The 25,425-nt window shown below is 35.9% G+C and overlaps 1 protein-coding gene across 5 annotated transcripts in view; it reads left to right on the top strand.

The window, feature by feature from the left end:
- MEF2A (myocyte enhancer factor 2A) overlaps positions 1-25,425 on the top strand; it is a 171,012-nt gene that overhangs the window by 89,174 nt on the left and 56,413 nt on the right. For all 5 annotated transcript variants that reach the window (XM_082619381.1, XM_082619385.1, XM_082619383.1 and 2 more), the window contains exon 4: positions 7,009-7,212. In XM_082619381.1, coding sequence (XP_082475507.1) covers positions 7,009-7,212 — 204 coding nt within the window. The remainder of the gene's footprint in view (positions 1-7,008; positions 7,213-25,425) is intronic.

The raw sequence follows: 25,425 nt of genomic DNA, 5'->3' as shown, positions 1-25,425 counted from the left end.
AAAACAGATTATAATCCTGATATTAGACGATGTAGGATTGCAGACAAAAAAGCATTAAATGGGGCAAAGAAAGATACTTTTCAGTGCTGAAAGCTGTAATTCACCTTGAAGATGTAAGAATTAGGAATAATGGTATACTAAATACTGCCTTTATCAGAAACTGAAAGAGATACAAAGAAACATAAATGGAAACAAACTAGTAATAAGATACTTAAACACAGTAGTCTTAGTATGAAATAGATCAAATGGACAAAAAATAATTGATGGTAAACCAGATCTAAACAGCATAATCAATAAAATTGACTTTAAGTGATATGTTGAACACTACACTTAGAAAATAGAGCATATAAGGGTACATAGAGCATTCATCAAAATTGATCATATATTACCTAACCAAAGAAACACCAGTAAATTCAATAAAGGAGACTATTATAAACATATGCCGATTACCATGTAGTAAAACTAGAAATTAATTTTGTTTGATGGTTTTTTTGAAAGCTAATTCTACATAAGAATTTCTTTTTTGAAAAGTTTGATGCCAGTCGAACAACTTCTGGGTAAAAAGGGAAATATGTAACTAAAATAACATAATTTCTAAAAAAAAGAAAATAGTACACATCCATATTTATGGAATATATTTAATGTAGGAATCAGAAGAAAATTCATAGCCCTAAATACTGTTATTATTGAAAGTATAGTAAGGCTGTGAAGAAATAGGCAGTCCTGTGCAATGCAGATGGGAATACAGATTGGTATAGCCATTTGAAGGGACGGTATATGATGATATCTTACCAAAATTATGTATGCATTTATCTCTTGACCCAGTCCTTCAGAGTATCGATAAAAGAACTGTCTTTTGTTTCTACATGGTAGGTTTGTTTTTCATAGTGTGGCTTAGCAATTTTAAAACTACTTAAAGTGTAATCTAAGATTGAGCAAATAAGTAAGTGTATTGTGGATAATGGGAGCTGGGTTTCTTACTGTCAGAGAAGGGAGTTGGAGCTATGGAAAGGAAGAAGCCTGTGGTAAACCCTATGACATAGAATTAGAATTGGAAGTACCATGGATTTTAATATATTTTGATAAAAATAGAAACAGATATTGAAGTGTGTTTGTGTGTGTATGTGTGTACATATACATATTTCCTAGTTCTGTCTGTTGAGAGGGCCTAGAAACAGTGACACCCAAGTAACTTAGCCTCCGTATCTTAGTTTCTAAATACAGTTCTCTACCAAAAGGAATCAGAGCTTCCTGGTGAAATGGCTGATTCTAGGGCTGGGGCAGGGAAAAAACAGGAAGAGCCTGGAACATTTGACTGTGCCAGGAAGTTCAAAGAGTACTGGGAGCATGTCAAATGGATACAGGAAGCCGACATAGAGGATCTCTCACTGCTGAAATAAAAGACAACTTGAACATCAGAATGAGTAAAGATACGAATGAATTATAACCCATAGAATAAAATAAGAATCCATGAGTTGTTGCTGACATAAATGAATGAATGAATGAAAGGAAAGGAAAACTCTCACAGTAAAATGCCAGTTAGTAAATGTAGATAGAAAATGTAATGGAATTAGAAAATTCCCATTTGACAACCATCATGGTAGTAATTTTTCAGGCAGTATTCATCAGTGGATGCAAAAATCAGTTTGTTAAAGTTTGATGAGAAAACAGATTATTTTCATAGAGATCTTCACAATATACTTACTAATTATAGGGGGAAAATAGTAGCTTTGCTGGGGGGAAAAACTGGCAGACACTACCTTCATCAAGCTAACAATACTATTTAAGGGGTAAATAGGTATGTGGATTTTCATGAGATGTATTGAGAACACATTGCTTCTAATCTATTCCTGTCCAAAATGTGCAATCTGAGTATAATCAGAAAGAAACAACAGACAAAGCCAAATTGAGATACATACCACAATATAAATGACCTGTATTCTGCAAAAGTGCCAAGGCCCTGAAAAACAAAGACTGAGAAAGTGTTTCAAATTAAACAGGATGCAGTTAAATGCAGCATATGATCCTGGATTGGATTCTGTGCTAGAGGGAGAATAAAAAGCAAAACTTTTTTTTCCCCTATGAAGGAAATTAGTGGGAAAATTGAGAAATTTGAATAAGGTTTATAGATTAGATAATAGTGCTGTATCTCCATGTTGGTTTTTTATTTTGATAATTATATTTGTTCTTGTTTTTAAGACAGTATTTAGGGGCAAAGGGACCTTATAACCTGCAGCTTAGTCCAGAGGGTTCAGAGAAAAAGTTATGTGTGTTTAGAGAATGCAAATGTGGTAAAATGTTAACAGGTAATTTGGTGGAAGGATATATGAAAGTTTTGTACTACTTTTTTTTAAAAATACCTTTATTAGAGTTTGCTTTACCAATAGTGTGTTAGTTACTGCTTTATAACAAAGTGAATCAGCTATACATATACATGTATCCCCATATCTTCTCCCTTGTACTACTTTTTGAAACTTCTCTGTATGTTTGAAATTATTTCAAAATATAAAAGGATGACAAATTTATAAGAATACAAAGTTAATTTTATATTACTGTTGTCATAAATTGTTAGCAATAAACCAAAGTGTTTAAAAATAGACTTAAGCACTTACAGATAAAATAAAAAGATTTAATTTATAAAGCTTGAAATAAAATATTAAGATTGTAGTTTTCACTGTTATGTCTTTGGCTTCACTGTTGAAACGTAAGTGTATTTTGTGCAGATCTTTCTAGTTCCTGAAAAAACTCTTTTTGATCTTACTCTAGTTGGAGTAAGCTGGAGGAATGGAGGAGAGGAGGTTGTTATAAGCTAGGTCTCCTCCACTAACTCCATCCTTCATCTTCAACTCCTTCTAATAGATAAATTCAGAGAAATATTTTTTATAAGTATTTTTGGAAAGGACAACAGGGTTTGTCCTAATTTTACTGTTACTGAACTTAAGTTTTTGTTTTAGAGAATTTTCTTCAGGCATGCTTATTGGATATTCTGAAGCAGTATTGCCTGTCTCATGTCTTGTTCATATCTCACTTATTTTGAAAGTCTTTGACTAGAGTAGGAATTATTCTTGCAATAAATGCTTTCCTTTGCTGATTGTCATTTTCTTCAGTTACTAGGAGTAAGGTAAAACATTTTCTTACTGCACCTTTGCTGAATTCAAATTTTTAATGCAGCAGGTACATCTGGGTGCATCTCAAAATATAAATGATTTTGATTTCATTGTTTTAAAATAGTATGTTTTAATAGTGGTATTCTTACATTCACTATATTCTTACAGTGGTATAATAACTGCCAAGATTTTGAAGAACAGTAATACAGTCAGTTTATAAAAATTTAAAACTTTTAAATGACAGATGATATGTAAACAAAAGTAATATATAATTGAGAAATTTGGAAAAGTATAAAACATGGTTAATATACCTGTACAAGGAGCTCTCAGACAAGTAATAAACAATTTATAAAATGATCAAAAGATGAGCAGCTTAGAACAAGCAAATCTCAAATGACAACAAATATAAAAAAGAGATGTTTAATCACTACTAGTTAGGAAAATTCATATTACAAATGAGATTTTTATTTTGCACCTAGCAAAAGAGTAGTAACATTTATATGAAAAATTATGAAATTATTCAAAAGAGTACCTTAGAACTATACCATTTGACTTAGAGACATATCCAAGAGGTGTAGTTAAATGAGTAAAACAAAATAAAACTGACAAGAGTCCCAGTTTTGTAAAATGCTGACAAGATCTCTTGTATATGTATACATCTAAATGTGTATATGATTATATGGTCTTATATAAAAGTGTGGAATGAAAAATACTAAGTTGAAAATGTGGGTTAAGAGGTTTATGTTGGTTCAAGGGAAAATAGGGAGGCAAGCAAAACACATTATATTCCATATATGCATTCATATAAAGTCATATATTTGTGTATTTATATTGTAAGGACTTCTTTAAAAGATTAAAGATGAGAGATATATTTTTAAACGGAGAGGGAAGGAACCATTAGAAAGATGTGGTGTGAAAGTGTTCCACAGAGAGGGAAGATAGCAAAGTTCCTAAGGTGGAAAGTAGCTTGTGGTTAAGGAAAACACATGCACATGTATACACATGCACATGCCAGTGCAGCATAATGGGTGTAAGAGAGACTGATGAAAAATAAGCTCACATAGTTTGAGGCCAGATATTTATTCTGTTTCCTTAATGAGTTTGGTTATTACTTTCAGTGCAGTGAAAAACTCTAAACTCCTACTTACACATTTTGATTTATGTTTCAAATATATCACTCTGTCAGGTATGTGGCAAATATACTGTGGGGTACAGTAGGTAAAGCAGGAAATCTAATAAGAAGCAGCCGCATAGCACAGGGAGATCAGCTCGGTGCTTTGTGACCACCTGGATGGGTGTGATAGGGAGGGAGGGAGGGAGGGAGATGCAAGAGGGAGGAGATATGGGAACATATGTATATGTATAACTGATTCACTTTGTTATAAAGCAGAAACTAACACACCATTGTAAAGCAATTATACTCCAATAAAGATGTAAAAAAAATAAGGTGATTATATAAATAATACACATGAGAGATTATGTAACTTAACCTAGGGCGATATAGTGGTGTAGATAGAAGTGGATAGATTTGGGATATGTTTTAGAGGTGGAGCTAAAATAATTTGCTGAAGGATTGGTAGGGTAGATTATTGTGATAAGAGGGATCAAGTATAACTCTTAGATATTATTTGGTTTTGTTTGAATGAATGACGATGCATTTGCTGAAATGGAGAAGACTGTGGAAAGAGCATATTTGTTGCTTTTAAAATCATGAGGCTGGCTGCAATTACCTAGCAAGGACTGTGGGGGTAAAGAGGAGAAGGGAGCCCAAGTCTGAAGCGCACAGGCACTTCAGTGGATAGAGGCTGAGCAGAGGAAGAGGATATAGCTCTAAAGGCTGAGAGGAAGCAGTCACTGAAGTAGGAGGAGCACCAGGACAGTGTTGTGCCATAAACAACTGGAAAAGAAAATGTTTGAAGAGTGAGAATATGGTCAACTTTGTCAAACGAGATGTATAGTAAGGTAAGAAAAAAAATGACCATTGACTTTAATCACATAAATTGAAGGTCACTGTAATGATATTGACAAGTCTTAGTGGAATCTGGAGACTGGATGTCTGATTGCAGTAAGGTTGAGGAGAGAATAGGTGATGAGAAGTTAGAGGCAACAACTATAGACGTTTCTTTCAAACGTTTTTACTTTCTGAAGTAGAGCAGAAAGACGGGTGAAGAGAAGGGGTGGTAACTGAAGGGGCAGCGTGGAGTCAAAGGAGATGCTAGAGCATGTTTCTAAGCTTGTGGTCTTTGATCTGATAGGAAGGAAACCATGATGAGGGAAGAGAGTGTAGCATATGGAAAGGAATAGGAACAGAGATGTCAATAATGACAGCAGAGAAGGGAGAGTGTGGAAAAGTACAGATGAAACAATTGAATTGATAGATTTGGTGATGGGAAGTGAGATAGTTGCTGCTGATTTCTGTTTTCTCAGTGGTTTGAGGCAAGGTTATCAGTGGAGAGTTGATTTGAGGGAGAGAAGGTAGGAAGTAGCTGACCTGGAGAATGGGATAATGGGACAAATAAGCCAAGTTATAATGTCAGGCAATGTTAAGTGTTAGTTGAGATTTATAGTCATCAGTTTAGAAACACAAGGGGGATGTGGGTGTGAGTGTGCATGCACACTTAATGTTCCCAGTAATTGTCAGCTACTTGCATAAAGATAAAGGGATAATTGGGTAAATGTATGGGGGGTCAGTACTTGGTTGGGGCTGTGCTAAGCGAGTATGTTAATGAGAGAAGAGTAGAGGAGCAAAGGAGTGAAAAATAGTGATGGACCATGGACTCTAAAGAGAGAAGAAAGGGCATGAGAATATGTAGATAGTAACAAAGTGGTGAGGTAAATGGATTGGAGGACTTGATGAAGGTTAAAGAATTTCTGGAGAGAGAATACAAAATAGGAGAGTTGCATAGAAGGCAAAGTGGAATGCGTGAAATTGAGATTTTGGAGGTGATGTGATTATTGTTTATGGCAGAGTTAAGGTATGGCAGTCGGAGTGCTTGACATGTGGTGGTGGTTGATCATTTTGGAGGTTGGGAGATAAAGGAACTGAGAGGCTAAGGTATTTGCACTAATTTTTTACACAGATGCTGAAGTCATCAGAGATAAGAGCAGGATTAGAATGAGAAGTAGTTATGTGATACTTATCAGTGCATGAGGGAGAGGGAGAGTGACCAGGGCTCACCACAAGGAGAGTTTTTGGGTGGTATAAATTTCATGGCTTGAGCTTCAAAATATCTGGGGTTTTTAGAGAAGAAGAAAGGAAAATTGAGGAGGAATGGGGAGCAAAAAGGACATATCTTCCAGACCCTTGAGTACAGGAGATGTAGTATTTAAAAACAAACTAATTAGTCTCTATTTGAGAGGGCTTCAGGTGACATGTTTCAGTTAGAGAAAGAAATATTCAAAGAAGAATTTGAGGACATTGTGGAATTTGCTGATCTAGACTGAATTTCAGTGGGTGCAGTAGAAGAGCTTGGGAAGGAGGAGAAGTATAAATTAGATTAGTGGATGTACTTTGCTGTTTAGGGATTAAAGTCTGAGTAATGAATGGATTACTTGAGGTGGGACTTGGTTTTCTAATGCCATTTTAAGCTGGATGATAAGGGGCCACTGATCAACTGTTTCCTTCTCTGGTTCTTTGCCCACTTCAGCAGAGTGGCAACCAAGGATAAAGGAAGCCTCCTCAGGAGACTGCTCTATTAGAGCCCTTGGAGGTACAGGATATATGTAGGATTGTAGGCCTTTGGCAAATTGGGAAGACTCATGTGGAGTATGAAGCTAGGAACCTTTTTCAGCTTTGAAATCAGACTCAGTGTTAAAAGAGAACTCATCTTCAGGTAGCCTGTATTCAAGTACAACTAATAACTTGTAATAAAAATATACTTTTTTTTTTTGGATTGTCTAGGTCACTTTTACAAAGAGAAAGTTTGGATTAATGAAGAAAGCCTATGAACTTAGTGTGCTCTGTGACTGTGAAATAGCACTCATCATTTTCAACAGCTCTAACAAACTGTTTCAGTATGCCAGCACTGATATGGACAAAGTTCTTCTCAAGTATACAGAATATAATGAACCTCACGAAAGCAGAACCAACTCGGATATTGTTGAGGTAACATATATCTAGTAATGCCTGAATTGTAGATAATAATTAAATCTTGGTTTAATAACTTTAACTGTCAGGTTGCTTTTTATATTCAAAATATAAATCGGTTATAGATATAGCTTTTCTCTGAATTGTTTCTTAGAAGGGTCTAATTATTGCTATATGATGACCCATTTATGTTATAAGCATATCCTAATCATTGAGGAAAAATAAACTAGGCTGTTGTACTATATACATCAGTATAATCTAACATTTCATCTATGATTACTTATTTTGTATGACTTTTTAAATTAATATTATAAGAAACTATTTCACTTTGGACAGTATGAAGTTATAGTTTTAACATGTCTTAATTATTTCATTACCTCAGTGACTACCCACAACTTTAAAACACTAATGAAATGGAAGGAAATGATGTAAATATTATTTCTATTTTGTTAATAGTGCTTTGGTTGTAGGGGGAGGATTGCCTCATTATTTTTTTTAATCTGTTGCCCTTTGGTATCTCTCATAGTTCTACCAACCTAATTAAGTGAAAATAAAAGTTTTTTAGAATGATTTCAGTCTATTCAGAAAGTGTTTTAAGACAAAACCTTCAAAAAGGAGAACAAATATACTTTCCCCTTCAACTATTTTCTCTTGCAAAAATCTTATAAAAGATAACTTTCTATGTATATTTCTAATAACATTTTAAATTAGCATTCTTATTTACTTTTATCTTTTTTGTTTATACTTCGAGGTTTTGTTTTATTTTTGTTCGAAATGGATTTTTTTTTCGCTGCTTGAAAAGACATATATGTTTACTTAGTTTTGTAATATTAGAAAACTGTTTCAGTAAATTAGAGATTTCCTTGGTTAAAGTACTGAAATCATGGGAAATGATGCAGAACTAGCCATAAAAGAAGAAATGAGGTCCAAATTTAGATTTTATTTGAGAAATTGAAATTAAGATAGAGAAATATACTTTATTTTATTGTGTAGGAATCTGATTTATTTGCCTCCACAGATTATGTTATAGTTCTGAAAATGCATTTTAAATTTCCCCTATATTTTTCTGCCTTAACCATTCCTTTTTGGACAGTAATTGATTGATTGTTACTGCAAAAAAAAAAAAATTCTGCTACTTTTATTAGAAAAATACTTATTTTTTAGCAATTAATTATTTGAAATGAAAAGTAAAAGTGTAGTATAATTAGAGCTACGATTCCTCTGTTGCTTGATTTTCCCACCATTTTATTTGAGTGGCTCACTCCAGTGAGAAATGAAGCTTTTGATCTTGCTTTTGTTGATCACTTCAGTTAAACTACATGGTTACATCTTTAGCCAAACTCCTTAGCACAGCTGTGTTTTAATCAATGGTAAGTTATTTTATATCATTTAGCTTTTATGGTATATCTTATCACTTATGTGCCATATAAACTGCTTAGTAGACTCTTCCCCGGTTATGTATCATAATGCATTTTGAATCCTAATTTTGTAAATTAGGGGATCTTGGTTTGGGTAAGCTTCATAAAGAGACTTTGTAACGGGCTTTCCTTGAAATAGAAGGTGTCCCTGGTGTTTAGTTTAAAATGACATCTTATTTTAAAAACCTCTGTGTCTTATCAAAAGCTCCACTGCCTTAAGTCAAACAAAAAAATAGAGTTGACTTTAATAGTGTCAACAAATAGATATTGAAGCTAGTTTCATTATAGAAGGCAATCACCTCCTTAACCCTAACTACTCTGCTCTTTCATTGCAGCAGTTGTTGTTCTTGGCCCCCGGAAGTTGAGGGTACTTCGCACAGCCTAAAGTTTACTTCCTTAGAGAATATGAAGAATATAGTGTGATTTAATCCTCACAGAATTTTCAGACTACCTCAGTCTTCATCTCTGTTGTGGTCAGCAGTCAAAGTGTAAGAGAGTAAATCCCAAACACTTTTTAGCACTCTCCTATATTATAGTTTGCTTTAGTATGAAGCAAATTGCCATCAATTGCCATTTTGATGTTTTATTTTTTTAATTGAATTTCTTAGATATAAATGAACATGAACCTTACCAGTAGCTCTTTCTGAAGTTCTGAATTATATAAATACAAGACACATTATGTAAATACAAGACAGAAAACATTGGATTATAAGGGATTTAATTTGTTGTGGTAGGATAAAATTATAAGGCTTAATTCACCTTTCTTGTATGTTAATGTCTTACTGAGTTAATCTTCATTATAAGACAGTAGTGGTTACCCTTGTAAGACGGTCTTTATTCCACATGTAAAGGTGATGCAACTACATCCTCACTAGTAGTGCATACATACCTGAGTTCTTTTTATCAGTTGTGGTGATGGCTTTATGCTAATGCAGCTACCAAGATTGTTGTGAACCAAACTAAATTAACAGGATAAGACTAATGACAAATACTTGTATAAAGCTTCCTGTGGGCCACTTTCTAAGTGCTTTCCAAATATCTTATTTAAGGATATTTTTAGAATATCATTTTAAGTATTTTTTCCTTTTACATATAGTTTCCTTCAAACAGTTGTTGTAATTGGAAGCAAACTTGTTGACGTGCATTTGTTCATTTGACAAAAATATTTGAGAGACTTCTGCGTGCCAGGGACTCTGCAAAGTGATATTATTTAGAGATTTCTAATTCAAGCCACGAGACTTTTATTTTTCTCCTACCTACAGTTTTGTAAAACATTGAGATACACTTTTACCAATGGAAGATTTTATATTAAACCTCTAACAAATTGGTTCTGGACTCTTGGGCCATCTCATGATGTACTTATTCGCTGAGTACATCAGCAGTAAATGGAGGCATGAACAACTATAAGTGATCTACTTTAGAGTGTTTCCTTATGCAATATGACCAACAGTGAAACTAACTGAAAATTTCGTGAACAACTTTCATAAGGCCTCTAACCTGAATTCACCCATTTCCTGCTGCATATATGTTAGTCTTTAAAATCAGCAGGATTTTGCTTTACCCCAGAACTAAAATATTCTTTGACATAACCTTAAATATATTAACATGGAGTCTTCTGTAGATGTATCAATATTTCTATTCTGCTGGATCCTACACACAGGCCCTTTTGGGATGTACTGTGGAGAGATGAGGGATGGGTGCCCTGTATTGTTAACCACATCTGCATAGTCCATGGCATAAGGATGCACATGTTTTTGCCTGTGGAATTAGATCTAATATGTTTTCTGGGAGCACTATAGAATAAATATAATATAGTAAAAGTAAAAGTAGTTGGTATTTGAATATTGTGACGATAAACAGAGGAATACATGATGCTCACATTGATCTACAGGTATTTTTAACCACAGGTATTAGAAACACATCTACAGAGTGGTGTTTTCTATCTTTGCTTTTCCTTGTTTCATATTTATATTTTAAAACTAGTCTCTTAAAATTTTAATCAGTTTTAACATTTTAATCATAGTTGATAAGAATTTTTTCTGTATAGCTTTGTTTTTTTTTAATCAACAGCATTTGCATATTTTAAATTGCAATTAGGTATTTTAAATTAAGGTCTGCAATGTCTTGGATGTATATATCTCCTGTGTTGAGAAAGCTAAATACATGAAAATGGAAATTTACACATTGGTAAATTAGGAGATTGTCATTGGGGTAAACTTTGTACGAGACTTCATAACTGGATTTCTTTGAAAGGGGAGTATCACTGCTGCAGTTAAAATGACATTTTATTTGAAAATGTTTGTGTACTGCTTTTCAGGAATATATTCCTTTCAAAAAATGAGTTTTACTACTTTATTCCCTATAGTTCATTAGGAAACATCAAAGATATACATTGTATCTTTTTATATTGGTAAGCATTGACACAAAGAAAGGTGGCAGATTTTTGTTTGGTCCTACAAAAGGTAGTAAGTTAATTGAAATGTACAAAGAAAATGTTATAACCCCCAAATCTTCTTTTCAGTAAATTGATTTAAAAACTTGTGAACTGTATTATGCAATTTTATAAGAACATTAGTATGTCCTAGAGTATTAGCAACTAGAAATGAAAATCACCAATCTAATTAGTTGCCATTATTCATTCACTTTGAATTTATACTGAATAAAAGCCTAGAACCAGTACAAGGGTTCTGCATCAAAATAAAAATTATGCTAAAGGCATGAAGTGAGGATGTTAGCAGCCGCTACACAATAAATGCCTGAGATTACTTTTGTATCTACTTTTCTTTCACTTTGCAATAATATTTGAAATATTAAATATATCTGCTCATAATATATTTAAAATAGCATTATATATTTAAAATAGTGACTTGGTGGCATTGGACATTCAGTAAATAGCTTGTGTGGTGATTCAGATCATTGTGCTGTCATTTAAGGATGTAAATACAGGGGCCATGGCCAGTTATCTCTCTTATTAATATCTTGTGAACTGTTCCCAAATAGAGGTATTTTCTTCACCACAGGAATACTACAGTACTTAAATTTTTTTTTTTCACTTGCATTATCTCATTTGATCTTCATATCCAAGGTAAGCTTTTTCAGAAGCAGAAATTGAGACTAGGGTTAAATGACTTGCCCAGAGTCATGTAGCAATTTAGTGGGAAAACTGGGATTAGAACCTAGGTCTTTAACATTACCCCCTCCCTTTGTTCCCCAGTTTACTGAATCCATTGGAGCTCTGGGACATTTCACCATAAATAGATAAGATTTTATACATATACCAGTAATGTATAATATAGCAAACATGAATAAGTTTTCCTCAATAATGAACAGAAAATTAGCGAAGTAATTGCAACAAGAATTATATACAACATTTATCAAGTACTTATTATGACCTGGTACTCTTCCCAGGGCTTTTATTTATATTATCTTATTATATTATTGAATCCCTCTAATTATCCCCATTTCATAGTTGAGGAAGTTGAGGCACAGTGATAAATGAAGTAAGATGATGATAATTTGTGTTCTAAAGGAAGAGAAAATCTGCTTTTTTGAGTCTTAATAGTTCTTCCCTGCTTTCAAATTACAAAGGAATTTGGAAATAATATCTCAAAGGAAGATAGGGAATCAATATAAGATGCATCTATCAATTACTAAATAAAAGCAGCTGGTAGTAAAAGTGATCATGCCAGGAGTACATTATTTAAAATCGGGGGCCTCCCTGGTGGCGCAGTGGTTGAGAGTCCGCCTGCCGATGCAGGGGATACGGGTTCGTGCCCCGGTCTGGGAGGATCCCATATGCCGCGGAGCGGCTGGGCCCGTGAGCCATGGCCGCTGGGCCTGCGCATCCGGAGCCTGTGCTCCGCAACGGGAGAGGCCACAACAGTGAGAGGCCCGCATACCGCAAAAAAAAAAAATAAAATAAAATAAAATAAAATCGGTAGTTCTCAGAGTGTGGTGCCTTGACCAGCAGCATCAGGATCACCAGAGAACTTGTTAGAAATCTAAGTTCTTGGGCCCCACCTCAAACCTACTGAATCAGAAACTTTTGAGATGAGGCCTAAGCAATCTTGTATTAACTTGAAGTAACTTGTCCCAAGTGCAGTGAGACTAAAAGCTTCAAGTTAACATGCAATGTCTTGGCAGTGGTTATCCAGCTTTTAAAATATTTTTATCCCTAAGACTATCCTCTGAAATAATTTCAAGCAGTGAGCAAGCACACATTGTAACTTTTAAGACCTTCTAAAGAGCAGTTCAAAGTAGTATGCTGATTTGGTGTGAATTGCAAACTAGGGAACACATTTTTAATGGGTGACCTTTCGATTCAATTCTTTACGGTTATATGTGCTTCTTTGAGTGTATTTAGGGGGTCTGGAGGGGATGGGTGGGGAGATGGACTCCAGTTCCTCAGCTGAGCGGAAAAGAAAGATAAATGACTTTTGTCTTCTGAGATCATCTAGTTACAGAATTTGGAGGCATGATTATGTTTAGGTTTTCTGACAGTATTATTATGTCCTCAGAGAGCCTTTTTGAGCCAATCAGTTTTTTTCTCCCCATGTTACAGATGAGGAATGGAACAGACAGGGAGTGTTTAAGAGGCTTGCCTAATGTTTTACAGGGCTGCAGTGGAGCGGCAGGGAAAGGGAAAAAATAATGAAACATCTGAAGACAAGACAAAGCTTTCCTCCACCTCCAGCCCCCTGCCCTGCTCTTTTATTCCTAACAGAGCCTGAAGCAGCAGGATGGTGATTCACAGGGTGAGGCATGCAATCCTCATGGCCCTCCTCCTCTTCCCACATGTCCTGCACCATCACCTCACACAGCAATCACCATAGCTCTTACAATTTCAGTTTTACTCTTTTCATTTTGCTACGTATTTGAATATTATTATTTATCATACAATTATTGGTTTTCATTTATGTGCTTTATATAAGGAACTATGCATCTCTGCGTGTGATTTTTATTTCCTTAAGGTCAGGTTTTTCTCCGCAGAGATTGATGTTGCTGATATATAAACAGGAGTTCATGGGTGAAAAGGGTGAGATATATATATATATATATAAGTGATATATATATATCACTTCATAATATGGCTCACATTTTTGTAATGCATTTCTTGTAATTATTAATGAATACTTTTGTATCCTTTTTATGTCCCTATGTGTCATGGATTGAATGTTTTAGTACTTACGGTGAGATAAATTGTTCTTTTTTTCCTCAGGAAGTTCTTTGATACATTGACCAAATTTTTGACCAGTGAGAAAAGGAGGGTACAGAGGATTGGGAGAGTGGTCAGAGAAAACTTCCTCTAGAGGTGACACCATCACCTGAGTCCTTTAAAAGATAAGGTTGGAGAGAGAAAAGGGGTTAGAAGAAAGGTGTTGTAGGTCAGGGGGGACAGCTTATGTGGAAAGTAGGAAATGAGGTGTAGCATACTTATTTTATGGAATTAAAATCAGCTGTGAATAGCTGTAGTGTAATGTGGAGAGTGGAAATAGCTAAAACCTGAGAAGTAAACCAGATTCCGAAGAGTATAATACCCTTGACTTTCTCCTGAAGGTTTGGGTGCCTATTGAAAGAGCCTAATAGAATAGCTGCCTGCGGTTTTACTGACTCTCTTGCACTTCCCAAGCTGTAAATTCTATTAGAATTGCATTGTGATTTTTTTGAAAGGGGCTGAAGAGAAGTGAAAAGGGTAAAAGTATTGAATGTAATGCATTATTTCTTCATTTTTTAATTTATTGAACTGATATTTATCATATATATGAGGCACTGTACTGGACACTGGGAATATGGTGGTAACTGGCCATATTTCTTATGTTTTTCTAACAGGATTATATGTGGCTATTTTATTATCTTACTTCAGAAGTCCCTTTGTTGGATACACTTCAGTATGGATTCAAAGCACTTAGAATCCGAAGATTTTGATGTTTACCACCAAATATTAACCATTCAGCATATAAATATTATATTAGTGTTAGAGCTAGAAGCTCATTTAGAGCAAAAGCTGTAGAGTACTCACCGTATTTAACAGTGTTATGGGTATGCCTGAAAAGTGAGATATATCTATAGTCTAAGTTGTATTTCAGTTCTCTTATATAAAGGTAGCTAAGGCAGACATGCAGTATACATGCAGTATGCATATACGTGCAGTATACGTATAGAAAAAAATAAACCAATATTCACATCATACACAAAGTTTCTGTGGAATAGAGTTTGCATAGGGGAGTAATAAAGGTAAGGAAGAAACAGATTGGGTATAGTTGGTGGAATGCCTTGAATACCAGGCTGTAACATTTGATATTTGTCTTATGGGCATTGGACAGCCGTTAGAAGTGTTTAAAAGTTTAGGCAGTCAAATAGTTGTTGTAAGAATACTCACCTGGCAGCAGATAATTAACATTTTAAAAGAAGTTTATAGTTTTAAAAATAGACTGTTACCTCACCTCTTAATTATGGTAGCTTTTTAGTAATGTTGAGATTTGTATGATGAAGAATGCTATTCCAGTTGGTTTGAATGGGGAAGAGGGATTAAAGTGGGGATTTAGGCTGTGTTCTAAAGTGTGTAATGTATTCACACATGACACTTTTTCTTAATTGAGCTATAAAAATTTTGAGTACATCATTTGTAGAAAAGGAAATGTTTAGAATTTGGCCATAATGTAAATATAGTCAAATATTATTTTATAAATAATCTGTACAATGTGATCTCCTTTAATACAGCAATTTAAAGTATTTTTACTTAAAATCACTTCATTATTATTATGCAAAAATGACAGAATGACCAAAATTATTGTGAAAAGGAGTTTGTGTTATGAAGAGGTTTGGAAACCTTGATCTAGTTCTGTACTTTAATTGATAAGGAAGCTGGGGTCCAAACAAAGTAAAGAACTTGTCCAAGATCATACCAGTGCATAATGACAAAACCAAGACTTAAATAATGTTCTCTTGAAAGTCTTGGGTCTATCTCAGTGGTCCCCAACCTTTTTGGCACCAGGGACCAGTTTTGTGGAAGACAGTTTTTCCACGGGGGCGGGTGTGGGGGATGGTTCAGGCGGTAATGCGAGCAGTAGGGAGCAGCAGATGAAGCTTCACTCGCTCGCCTGCCGCTTACCTCCTGCTGTGCAGCCTGGTTCCTAACAGGCCGTGGACTGGGTTGCGTAACGCTGGATCTCTGAAAGACTGTAGATCCTTTAAGGCAAAGACTTTGAGAAAGAGCATTAGTATTCTTCCTCGTGGATTCCCACAGATCCAGCACATGGCTTAATAGTGACCTATAAAACTGAGCTAAAAGCAGTGTTGCTCACTTCAGTGTTAATTCATTTATGATACTCTTAAAAATCCATCAAATGTTACCCAAAGCTAATAAGGACAAAAACATAAAGTATCTTTAAGTGGAAATAAAGCTCAAGAATGAACAGGATGTGATTTTCTTCGCTCTGTAACACTGGAAATGATGCCTTTATTTCAGTATCTCCCCATCTTCCACATCTCCTCCCAGTATATATAACTTCCAACTTTTAGACAAGTAAACAGACTTTAAAAGAAAAAAGTACAAGTGCTTCCGGTGTAGTGCAGTTTATGCATTCCTGAAAAATTTTACAGACTGCAAAACCTATGCAACTTTGTGTTCTGAGCACCAACATAAACTAATTAGTAATTGAGAAGATAGTTTGAACTGCTCAGTGAGGCACCTTAGTGAAGCTAGTGACGACAAGAGTTGGTATGATAAATTCACCAAATTAATTACTTGAATAGAAATGCTGGCAGCACTTTAATTAGGATGGAGATAGTGGGTTTTAGGACAGTACAGATGGCAATGTAGCAATAAGCCATGGGGGAAGGGGGCGGTTAGCATTAAAGTGGGCATGGGAACCTGCAACAAGGCTGGGAGTACTCCTCTGAAGCCCTCGTTTAAAATTTTCTTATAATACAGATAAATGTTCCTGCTGTCAGGAGGACATTCTCCTTTCCTCCTGAAGGTTGTGATGCTGTTCCCTCTTTCCTGGCTCCCCTTTCCTAGGAAAAATCACTAATGAACCAATGTGACTTCTTTATTATACTGACATCATTCTCTGTTTATCAGTTTCATATGAGCTAATTTGCATTCCAAAACATGTTTTATAGTAGAGCAGACTACTGTTTAATCATAGAAGGGTTTTTTCTTCCCTCCCTCCCTTCCGAGATAGTGTTCATCAGCTTATGTTCATCTGAATAAATGGCTGCTATGTAAAAGAAAATTATTCAGAGATGGGAAGTTGTATTATCTTTCTACTTTCCTTTGCAATATAGAAGGTTTTCATAGATTCTATTGGCTTTTGTTTCATATAGTTCGGTTCATTGTAATCTTTTTTTTTAAACATCTTTATTGGAGTATAATTGCTTTACAATGTTGTGTTAGTTTCTGCTGTATAACAAGGTGAATCAGCTATATGCATACGTATATCCCCTCCCTCTTGCGTCTCCCTTCTACCCTCCTTATCCCACCCCTCTAAGTGGTCCCAAAGCACCGAGCTGATCTCCCTGTGCTATGCAGCTGCTTCCCGCTAGCTATCTATTTTACATTTGGTAGCGTATATATATCAATGTTACTCTCTCACTTTGTCCCAGCTTACCCTTCCCCCTCTCCGTGTCTTCAAGTCCATTCTCTACGTCTGTGTCTTTATTCCTCTCCTGCCCCTAGATTCATCAGAACCATTTTTTTTTTGAATTCCATATATCTGTGTTAGCATACAGTATTTGTTTTTCTCTTTCTGACTTACTCTATATGACAGATTCTAGGTCCATCCACCTCACTACAAATAACTCAATTTTGTTTCTTTTTATGGCTGAGTAACATTCCATTGTATAGTTGTGCCACATCTTCTTTAGCCATTCATCTGTCGATGGACAGTTAGGTTGCTTCCATATCCTGGCTGTTGTAAATAGTGCTGCAGTGAACATTGTGGTACATAACTCTTTTTGAATTACAGATTTCTCAGGGTATATGCCCAGTTGGTAATCTTAATATACCTGGATATAGGACTCAATAGGTACAAATTCCAATGTGATGATTATTCATAATGATAGTAATAAACATTTCCAAAGTTTTTAGTAAGCTGCATGAAGTATTTTCACACTACTTGGTATTTTTATAAATCATTGCCTCAGGTATCTTTCATTATGTGAAATTGAATGCTCAGTGAGGCAACTTTATGTTGCTAGTGGCTACCACAGTGGGTATTATAGACATACCTGAGATAAACATTAACATTTTTTGTTCTTTTTATTGAGATATAATTCACAGACCATAAAATTCACCATTTTAAATTATACAGTTAGTGATTTTTAGAACATTCACAAGTTTGTACAACCATGAACGCTAATTCCAGAATATTTTCATCAATCCAAAAAGAAACTTGGTATCCATTAGCATTCATTTCCCAGTTCCCCTTCCCCCCACTCCCCCATGGTGGCAGCCACTAATCTGCTTTTTGTATCTATGGATTTACCTGTTCTGGATATTTTGTATAAATAGAATTATATAATATGTGGCCTTTTGTAACTGGTTTCTTTGATTTAGCATAATGTTTTCAATGTTCATCCATATTGTGGCATGTATTAGTACTTCATTCCATGGTTAAATAATATTTCATTATATAGATATACCACATTTTGCTTATCCATTCATCAGTTAGGAACATTGGGTTGTTTCACTTCTTTTTTTTTTTTTTTTTTTTGCGGTACGCGGGTCTCTCACTGTTGTGGCCTCTCTCGTTGCGGAGCACAGGCTCCGGACACGCAGGCTCAGCGGCCATGGGTCACGGGCCTAGCCGCTCTGCAGCACGTGGGATCTTCCCAGACCGGGGCACGAACCCGTGTCCCCTGCATCGGCAGGCAGACTCTCAACCACTGCGCCACCAGGGAAGCCCTCACTTCTTGACTGTTGTGAAAATGTTACTGTGAAACTTGTGTACAAGTTTTTGTATGGACATATTTTCATTTCTCTTGGGTATCTCACCACAAGTGGAATTTGCTGGTAGCTCTTTGTTTCTTTTGGGGGAAGTTGATGGTGGAACTCTGGAAAATGTGGAATTCTTTTCAACATTTAACTTTAAAGAAACCAAAAAAAAAATCATCAGAAAACAACTTTACGGATGTCATTAAAAAATACTTGGCTCATCTTTTCCTAAAAATGTTGACTTTTTAAATTTCAGTAACGTTGGGCCAGGTTATCTGGACCAATTCTTCAACTGAAGACAACTAAAAACGCTTGATGAGTTGTACAAAAACTTTGTTTTAGCATCAAAGAACTGTTAAGGAATATGCCAGGCCAAAATCTAAGAAAATGTTAGAACCTAAAAGATAAAGAAGTGTTTAAAGCTCTGGCTACCCTGAATTATTTGCCCATCTGGATAAAACAGTTAAAAAACTAAGCTTCAGGTGTCGGTGGATTCAGAGGCAAGAGGACAGTTATTACTTCTAGGTTTCTGAGTCTTATAGATTGCTTCCCACATCAGGCTGGGACCTCAGGAAGAGGGAAACTCACTGCCTTTTCCCTACTTGCAAAGGACTGCCAGGAGAATTCTTTTGTGCTGACCAGATAGGGCAAAGAGGAGAAAAATAAAAGAAAGAAAGAGAACCTATCTCTGAGAGGTTGTAAAATAAGTTACCAGCATTGTGCAGAATCACAAGTCAAAAAAATATAACACAAGAAGTCTGAGAAAAGTAGTGCCCCAGTTACCTCGATAAAGCAAATATATATCCTTTTTTTTTTTTTTTTTGTGGTACATGGGCCTCTCACTGTTGTGGCCTCTCCCATTGCGGAGCACAGGCCCCGGACGCGCAGGCCCAGCGGCCATGGCTCACGGGCCCAGCCGCTCCGCGGCACGTGGGATCCTCCCAGACCGGGGCATGAACCTGTGTCCCCTGCATCGGCAGGTGGACCCTCAACCACTGCGCCACCAGGGAAGCCCTATATATCCTTTTTGAATAAATGCACCTACTGTAGGCATCAAAAATCTTCAAATAACTTTTCAAGGCCATTGAGCATCTGTCATACAGAGATGACCAAGCATAAAAGAAAACAAGGCACAATAAGCAAAATGCAGCAAGAAATAGCAGAAACTGATACCTAAATATTTTAGATATTGCTATTATTATACATAGATTATAAGCAATTTCACTTACTATATTTTAATTTTTTAAAAGCTTGCAAATGTCTATATGAAACAAGAAATTATAAAACGAGTGATACAGCAGACTTGAAAAGAATGAAATACTTCTGGAAATGAAAAAAATATAATGGCCAAAATTAAAATCTTAGTAGACATATTGCAAGTATATTTGACATCGCTGAACAGGAAATTTGTGAACTGAAGAAATTATCTATAATGCAACACAAAGAGATGAAAAGGTGGAAAATACCAAGAGGTTGAGAGAAAAGGAGGATTGATTAGAAATTCTAGCCTAAATTTAACTGGCATTCCTGGAGGGAAGAGAATGGGGCAGAGGCAATATTTGAAAACATAATGACAGAATTTTCCAGGATTAATGAGAGTCTATAGTCCTCAGATTTAAGAAGCCCAACAAATCCCAGGCAGAGTTAAAAACGCTTTTAATCTCTACATAGACATATTACAATGAAACTGCAGAAAACAAATGACAGAAAAATTTAAACACATTATCTTCAAAGGAGTGCTGACTGATTCTAAACAACAGCAAATGAAATCTGTAGTCAGTGATATGATATCCTAAATGTGCTGGGGAAAAAGGAGTTGGAATCTAAGTTAGAATTCTATATCCAGAGAAAATACCTTCAAAAATGAGGGCAGGGGCTTCCTGGTGGCGCAGTGGTTGAGAGTCCGCCTGCCGATGCAGGGGACACGGGTTCGTGCCCCGGTCCGGGAAGATCCCACATGCCGCGGAGCAGCTGGGCCCTGAGCCACAACTGCTGAGTCTGCGCGTCTGGAGCCTGTGCTCCACAACGGGAGAGGCCACAACAGTGAGAGGCCCACGTACCGAAAAAAAAAAAAAAAAATGAGGGCAACTAAACCACCTCAGAGTTTTGAAGAAAGGGTCAAAACCAAGTCAAGTCAGACTGCTGTGGTAAGAAAGCAGTCTTCATGTGAAGATGATATGACCTCTACAAGCTTCACGAGGACAGTGACCCAATGTCTGTTTGTTTGTTTTTTTAACCTCTTTATTGGAGTATAATTGCTTTACAATGCTGTGGTAGTTTTTGCTGTATAACAAAGTGAATCAGCTATATGTATGCATATATCTCCATATCCCCTCCCTCTTGTGCCTCCTATCTCCTCTCCCTATCCCACCCCTCTAGGTGGTCACAAAGCACGGAGCTGACATGCCTATGCCATGCAGCTGCTTCCCATAGCTATCTCTTTTACATTTGGTAGTGTATATATGTCAGTGCTACTCTCTCATGTCATCCCAGCTTACCCTTACCCCTCCACATGTCCTCAAGTCCATTCACTACATCTGCATCTTTATTCCTCTCCTGCCCCTAGATTCATCAGAACCATTTTTTTTTAGATTCCATATATATGTGTTAGCATATGGTATTTATTTTTCTCTTTCTGACTTCACTCTGTATAAGAGAGTCTGGGTCCATTCATTTCACTACAAATAACTCAATTTCGTTTCTTTTTATGGCTGAGTAATATTCCATTGTATAGATGTGCCACATCTTCTTTATCCATTCATCTGTCGTTGGACACTTAGGTTGGTTCCATGTCCTGGCTATTGTAAATAGTGCTACAGTGAACACTTTGGTACATGTCTCTTTTTGAATTATGGTTTTCTCAGGGTATATGCCCAGTAGTGGTATTGCTGGGTAATATAGTAGTTCTATTTTTAGTTTTCTAAGGAACCTCCATACTGTTGTCCATAGTGGCTGTATCAACTTACAGTCACACCATCAGTGCAAGAGGGTTCCCTTTTCTCCACACCCTCTCCAGGCTTTATTGTTCATAGATTTTTTGATGATGGCCATTCTGACCAGTGTGAGGTGATACCTCATTGTGGTTTTGATTTTCATTTCTCTAATGATTAGTGATGTTGACCATCCTTTTCATGTGTTTGGCAATCTGTATATCTTATTTGGAGAAATGTCTATTTAGGTCTTCTGCCCATTTTTGGACTGGGTTGTTTTTTTTTTTTTGATACTGAGCTGCATGAGCTGCTTGTATATTTTGGAGATTAATCCTTTGTCAGTTGCTTCGTTTGCAAATATTTGCTCCCATTCTGAGGTTGTCATTTCATCTTCTTTATGGTTTCCTTTGCTGTGCAAAAGCTTTTAAGTTTCATTAGGTCCCATTTGTTTGTTTTTATTTCCATTTCTCTAGGAGGTGGGTCAAAAGATCTTGCTGTGATTTATGTCATAGAGTGTTCTGCCTATGTTTTCCTCTAATAAGAGTTTTATAGTGTCTGGCCTTACATTAGGTCTTTAATCCATTTTGAGTTTGTTTTTGTGTATGGTATTAGGAAGTGTTCTAATTTCATTCTTTTACATGTAGCTATCCAGTTTTCCCAGCACCACTTACTGAAGAGGCTGTCTTTTCTCCATTGCATATTCTTGCCTCCTTTATCAAAGATAAGATGACCATATGTGCATGGGTTTATCTCTGGGCTTTGTATCCTGTTCCATTGATCTACATTTCTGTTTTGGTGCCAGTACCATATTGTCTTGATTACTGTAGCTTTGTAGTATAGTTTGAAGTCCGGGAGCCTGATTCCTCCAGCTCCATTTTTCTTTCTGAAGATTACTTTGGCTATTCAGGATCTTTTGTGTTTCCGTACACATTGTGAAATTTTTTGTTCTAGTTCCGTGAAAAATGCCATTGGTGGTTTGATAGGGATTGCACTGAATCTCTAGATTGCTTTGGGTAGTATAGTCATTTTCACACTGTTGATTCTTCCAATCCAAGAACATGGTATCTCTCTCCATCTGTTTGTATCATCATTAATTTCTTTCATCAGTGTCTTATAGTTTTCTGCATACAGGCCTTTTGTCTCCTTAGGTAGGTTTATTCCTAGGTATTTTATTCTTTTTGTTGCAATGGTAAATGGGAGTGTTTCCTCAGTTTCTCTTTCAGACTTTTCATCATTAGTGTATAGGGATGCCAGAGATTTCTGTGCATTAATTTTGTATCCTGCTACTTTACCAAATTCATTGATTAGCTCTAGTAGTTTTCTGGTAGCATCTTTAGGATTCTCTATGTATAGTATCGTGTCATCTGCAGACAGGTGACAGTTCTACTTCTTTTCTGAGTTGGATTTCTTTTATTTCTTTTTCTTCTCTGATTGCTGTGGTGAAAACTTCCAAAACTTTGTTGAATAATAGCAGTGAGAGTGGGCAACCTTGTCTTGTTCCTGATCTTAGAAGAAATGGTTTCAGTTTTTCAGCATTGAGAACAATGTTGTCTGTGGGTTTGTCATATATGGCCTTTATTATGTTGAGGTAGTTTCCTTCTTTGCCTACTTTCTGGAGAGTTTTTTTCATAAATGGGTGTTGAATTTTGTGGAAAGCTTTTCCTGCATCTGTTGAGATTATCATGTGGTTTTTTCCTTCAATTTGTTAATATTGTGTATCACACTGATTTGCGTATATCAAAGAATCCTTGCATTCCTGGGATAAACCCAACTTGATCATGGTGTATGGTCCTTTTAATGTGCTGTTGGATTCTGTTTGCTAGTATTTTGTTGCAGATTATTGCATCTATGTTCATCAGTGATATTGGCCTGTATAGTTTTCTTTTTTTGTGACATCTTTGTTTTTGGTATCAGGGTGATGGTGCCTCGTAGAATGAGTTCGGGAGTGTTCCTCCCTCTGTCCTATATTGGAAGAGTTTGAGAAGGATAGGTGTTAGCTCTTCTCTAAATGTTTGATAGAATTCGCCTGTGAAGCCATCTGGTCCTGGTCTTTTCTTTGTTGGAAGATTTTTAATCACATTTTCAATTTCAGTGCTTTTGATTGGTCTGTTCATATTTTCTATTTCTTCCTGTTTCAGTCTTGGAAGGTTGTACTTTTCTAAGAATTTGTCCATTTCTTCCAGGTTCTCCATTTTATTGGCATATAGAGTTGCTCGTAGTAATCTCTCATGATCCTTTGTATTTCTACAGTATCAGTTGTTACTTCTCCATTTTCATATCTATTTCTATTGATTTGAGTCTTCTCCCTTTTTAGTTTTATTGATCTTTGCTATCATTTCCTTCATTTCTTTTTCATTTATTTCTGATCTGATCTTTAGGATTTCTTTCCTTCTCTAACTTTGGGGTTTTTGTTGTTGTTGTTCTTCTTTCTCTAATTGCTTTAGGTGTAAGGTTAGGTTGTTTATTTGAGATTTTTCTTGTTTCTTGAGGTAGCATTGTATTGCTGTAAACTTCCCTCTTAGAACCGCTTTCGCTGCATCCCATAGGTTTTGGTTCATCGTGTTTTCATTGTCATTTGTTTGTAGGTATTTTTTGATTTCCTCTTTGATTTCTTCAGTGATCTCTTCGTTTTTTAGTAGCATATTGTTTAGCCTTCATGTGTTTTTATTTTTTACAGTTCTTTCCTGTAATTGATATCTAGTCTCATAGCGTTGTGGTCAGAAAAGATGCTTGATACGATTTCAATTTTCTTAAATTTACCGAGGCTTGATTTGTGACCCAAGATATGATCTATGCTGGAGAATATTCCATGAGCACTTGTGAAGAAATTGTATTCTCTTGTTTTTGGATAGAATTCCTATAAATATCAATTAATCCATCTTGTCTAATGTGTCATTTAAAGCTTGTGTTTCCTTATTTATTTTCTGTTTGGTTGATCTGTCCTTTGGTGAAAGTCGGGTGTTAAAGTCCCCTACTCTTAATGTGTTACTGTCGGATTTCCCCTTTTATGGCTGTCAGCATTTGCCTTCTGTATTGAGGTGCTCCTATGTTGGGTCCATAAATATTTACAATTGTTATATCTTCTTCTTGGATCGATCCCTTGATCATTATGGAGTGTCCTTCTTTGTCTCTTGTAATAGTCTTTATTTTAAAGTCTATTTTGTCTGATATGAGAATTGCTATTCCAGCTTTCTTTTGATTTACGTTTGCATGGAATATCTTTTTCCATCCCCTCACTTTCAGTCTGTATGTGTCCCTAGGTCTGAAGTGGGTCTCTTGTAGACAGCATTTATATGGGTCTTGTTTTTGTATCCATTCAGCCAGTCTATGTCTTTTGGTTGGAGCATTTAATCCATTTACATTTAAGGTAATTATCGACATATATGTTCCTATTACCATTTTCTTAATTGTTTTGGGTTTGTTATCGTAGATCTTTTCCTTCTCTTGCGTTTCCTGCCTAGAGAAGTTCCTCTAGCATTTGTTGTAAGGCTGGTTTGGTGGTGCTGAATTCTCTTAACTTTTTGCTCATCTGTAAAGGTTTTAATTTCTCCATCGAATCTGAAAGAGATGCTTGTTAGGTAGAGTAATCTTGGTTTTAGGTTTTTCCCTTTCATCACTTTAAGTATATCATGCCACTGCCTTCTGGCTTGCAGAGTTTCTGCTAAAGATCAGCTGTTAACCTTATGGGAATTCCCTTGTATGTTATTTGTTGCTTTTCCCTTGCTGGTTTTAATATATTTTCTTTGTATTTAATTTTTGATAGTTTGATTAATATGTGTCTTGGCGTGTTTTTCCTTGGATTTATCCTGATGGGATTCTCTGTGCTTCCTGGACTTGATTTACTATTTCCTTTCCCATGTTAGGGAAGTTTTCAACTATAATCTTTTTAAATATTTTCTCAGACCCTTTCTTTTTCTCTTTTTCTTCTGGGACCCCTATAATTCGA

This window comes from Mesoplodon mirus, assembly GCF_964341445.2.
Source record: "Mesoplodon mirus genome assembly, chromosome: 4".
Classification (NCBI taxonomy): Eukaryota; Metazoa; Chordata; class Mammalia; order Artiodactyla; family Ziphiidae; genus Mesoplodon; species Mesoplodon mirus.
This window is presented reverse-complemented; position numbering and strand designations above follow the sequence as displayed.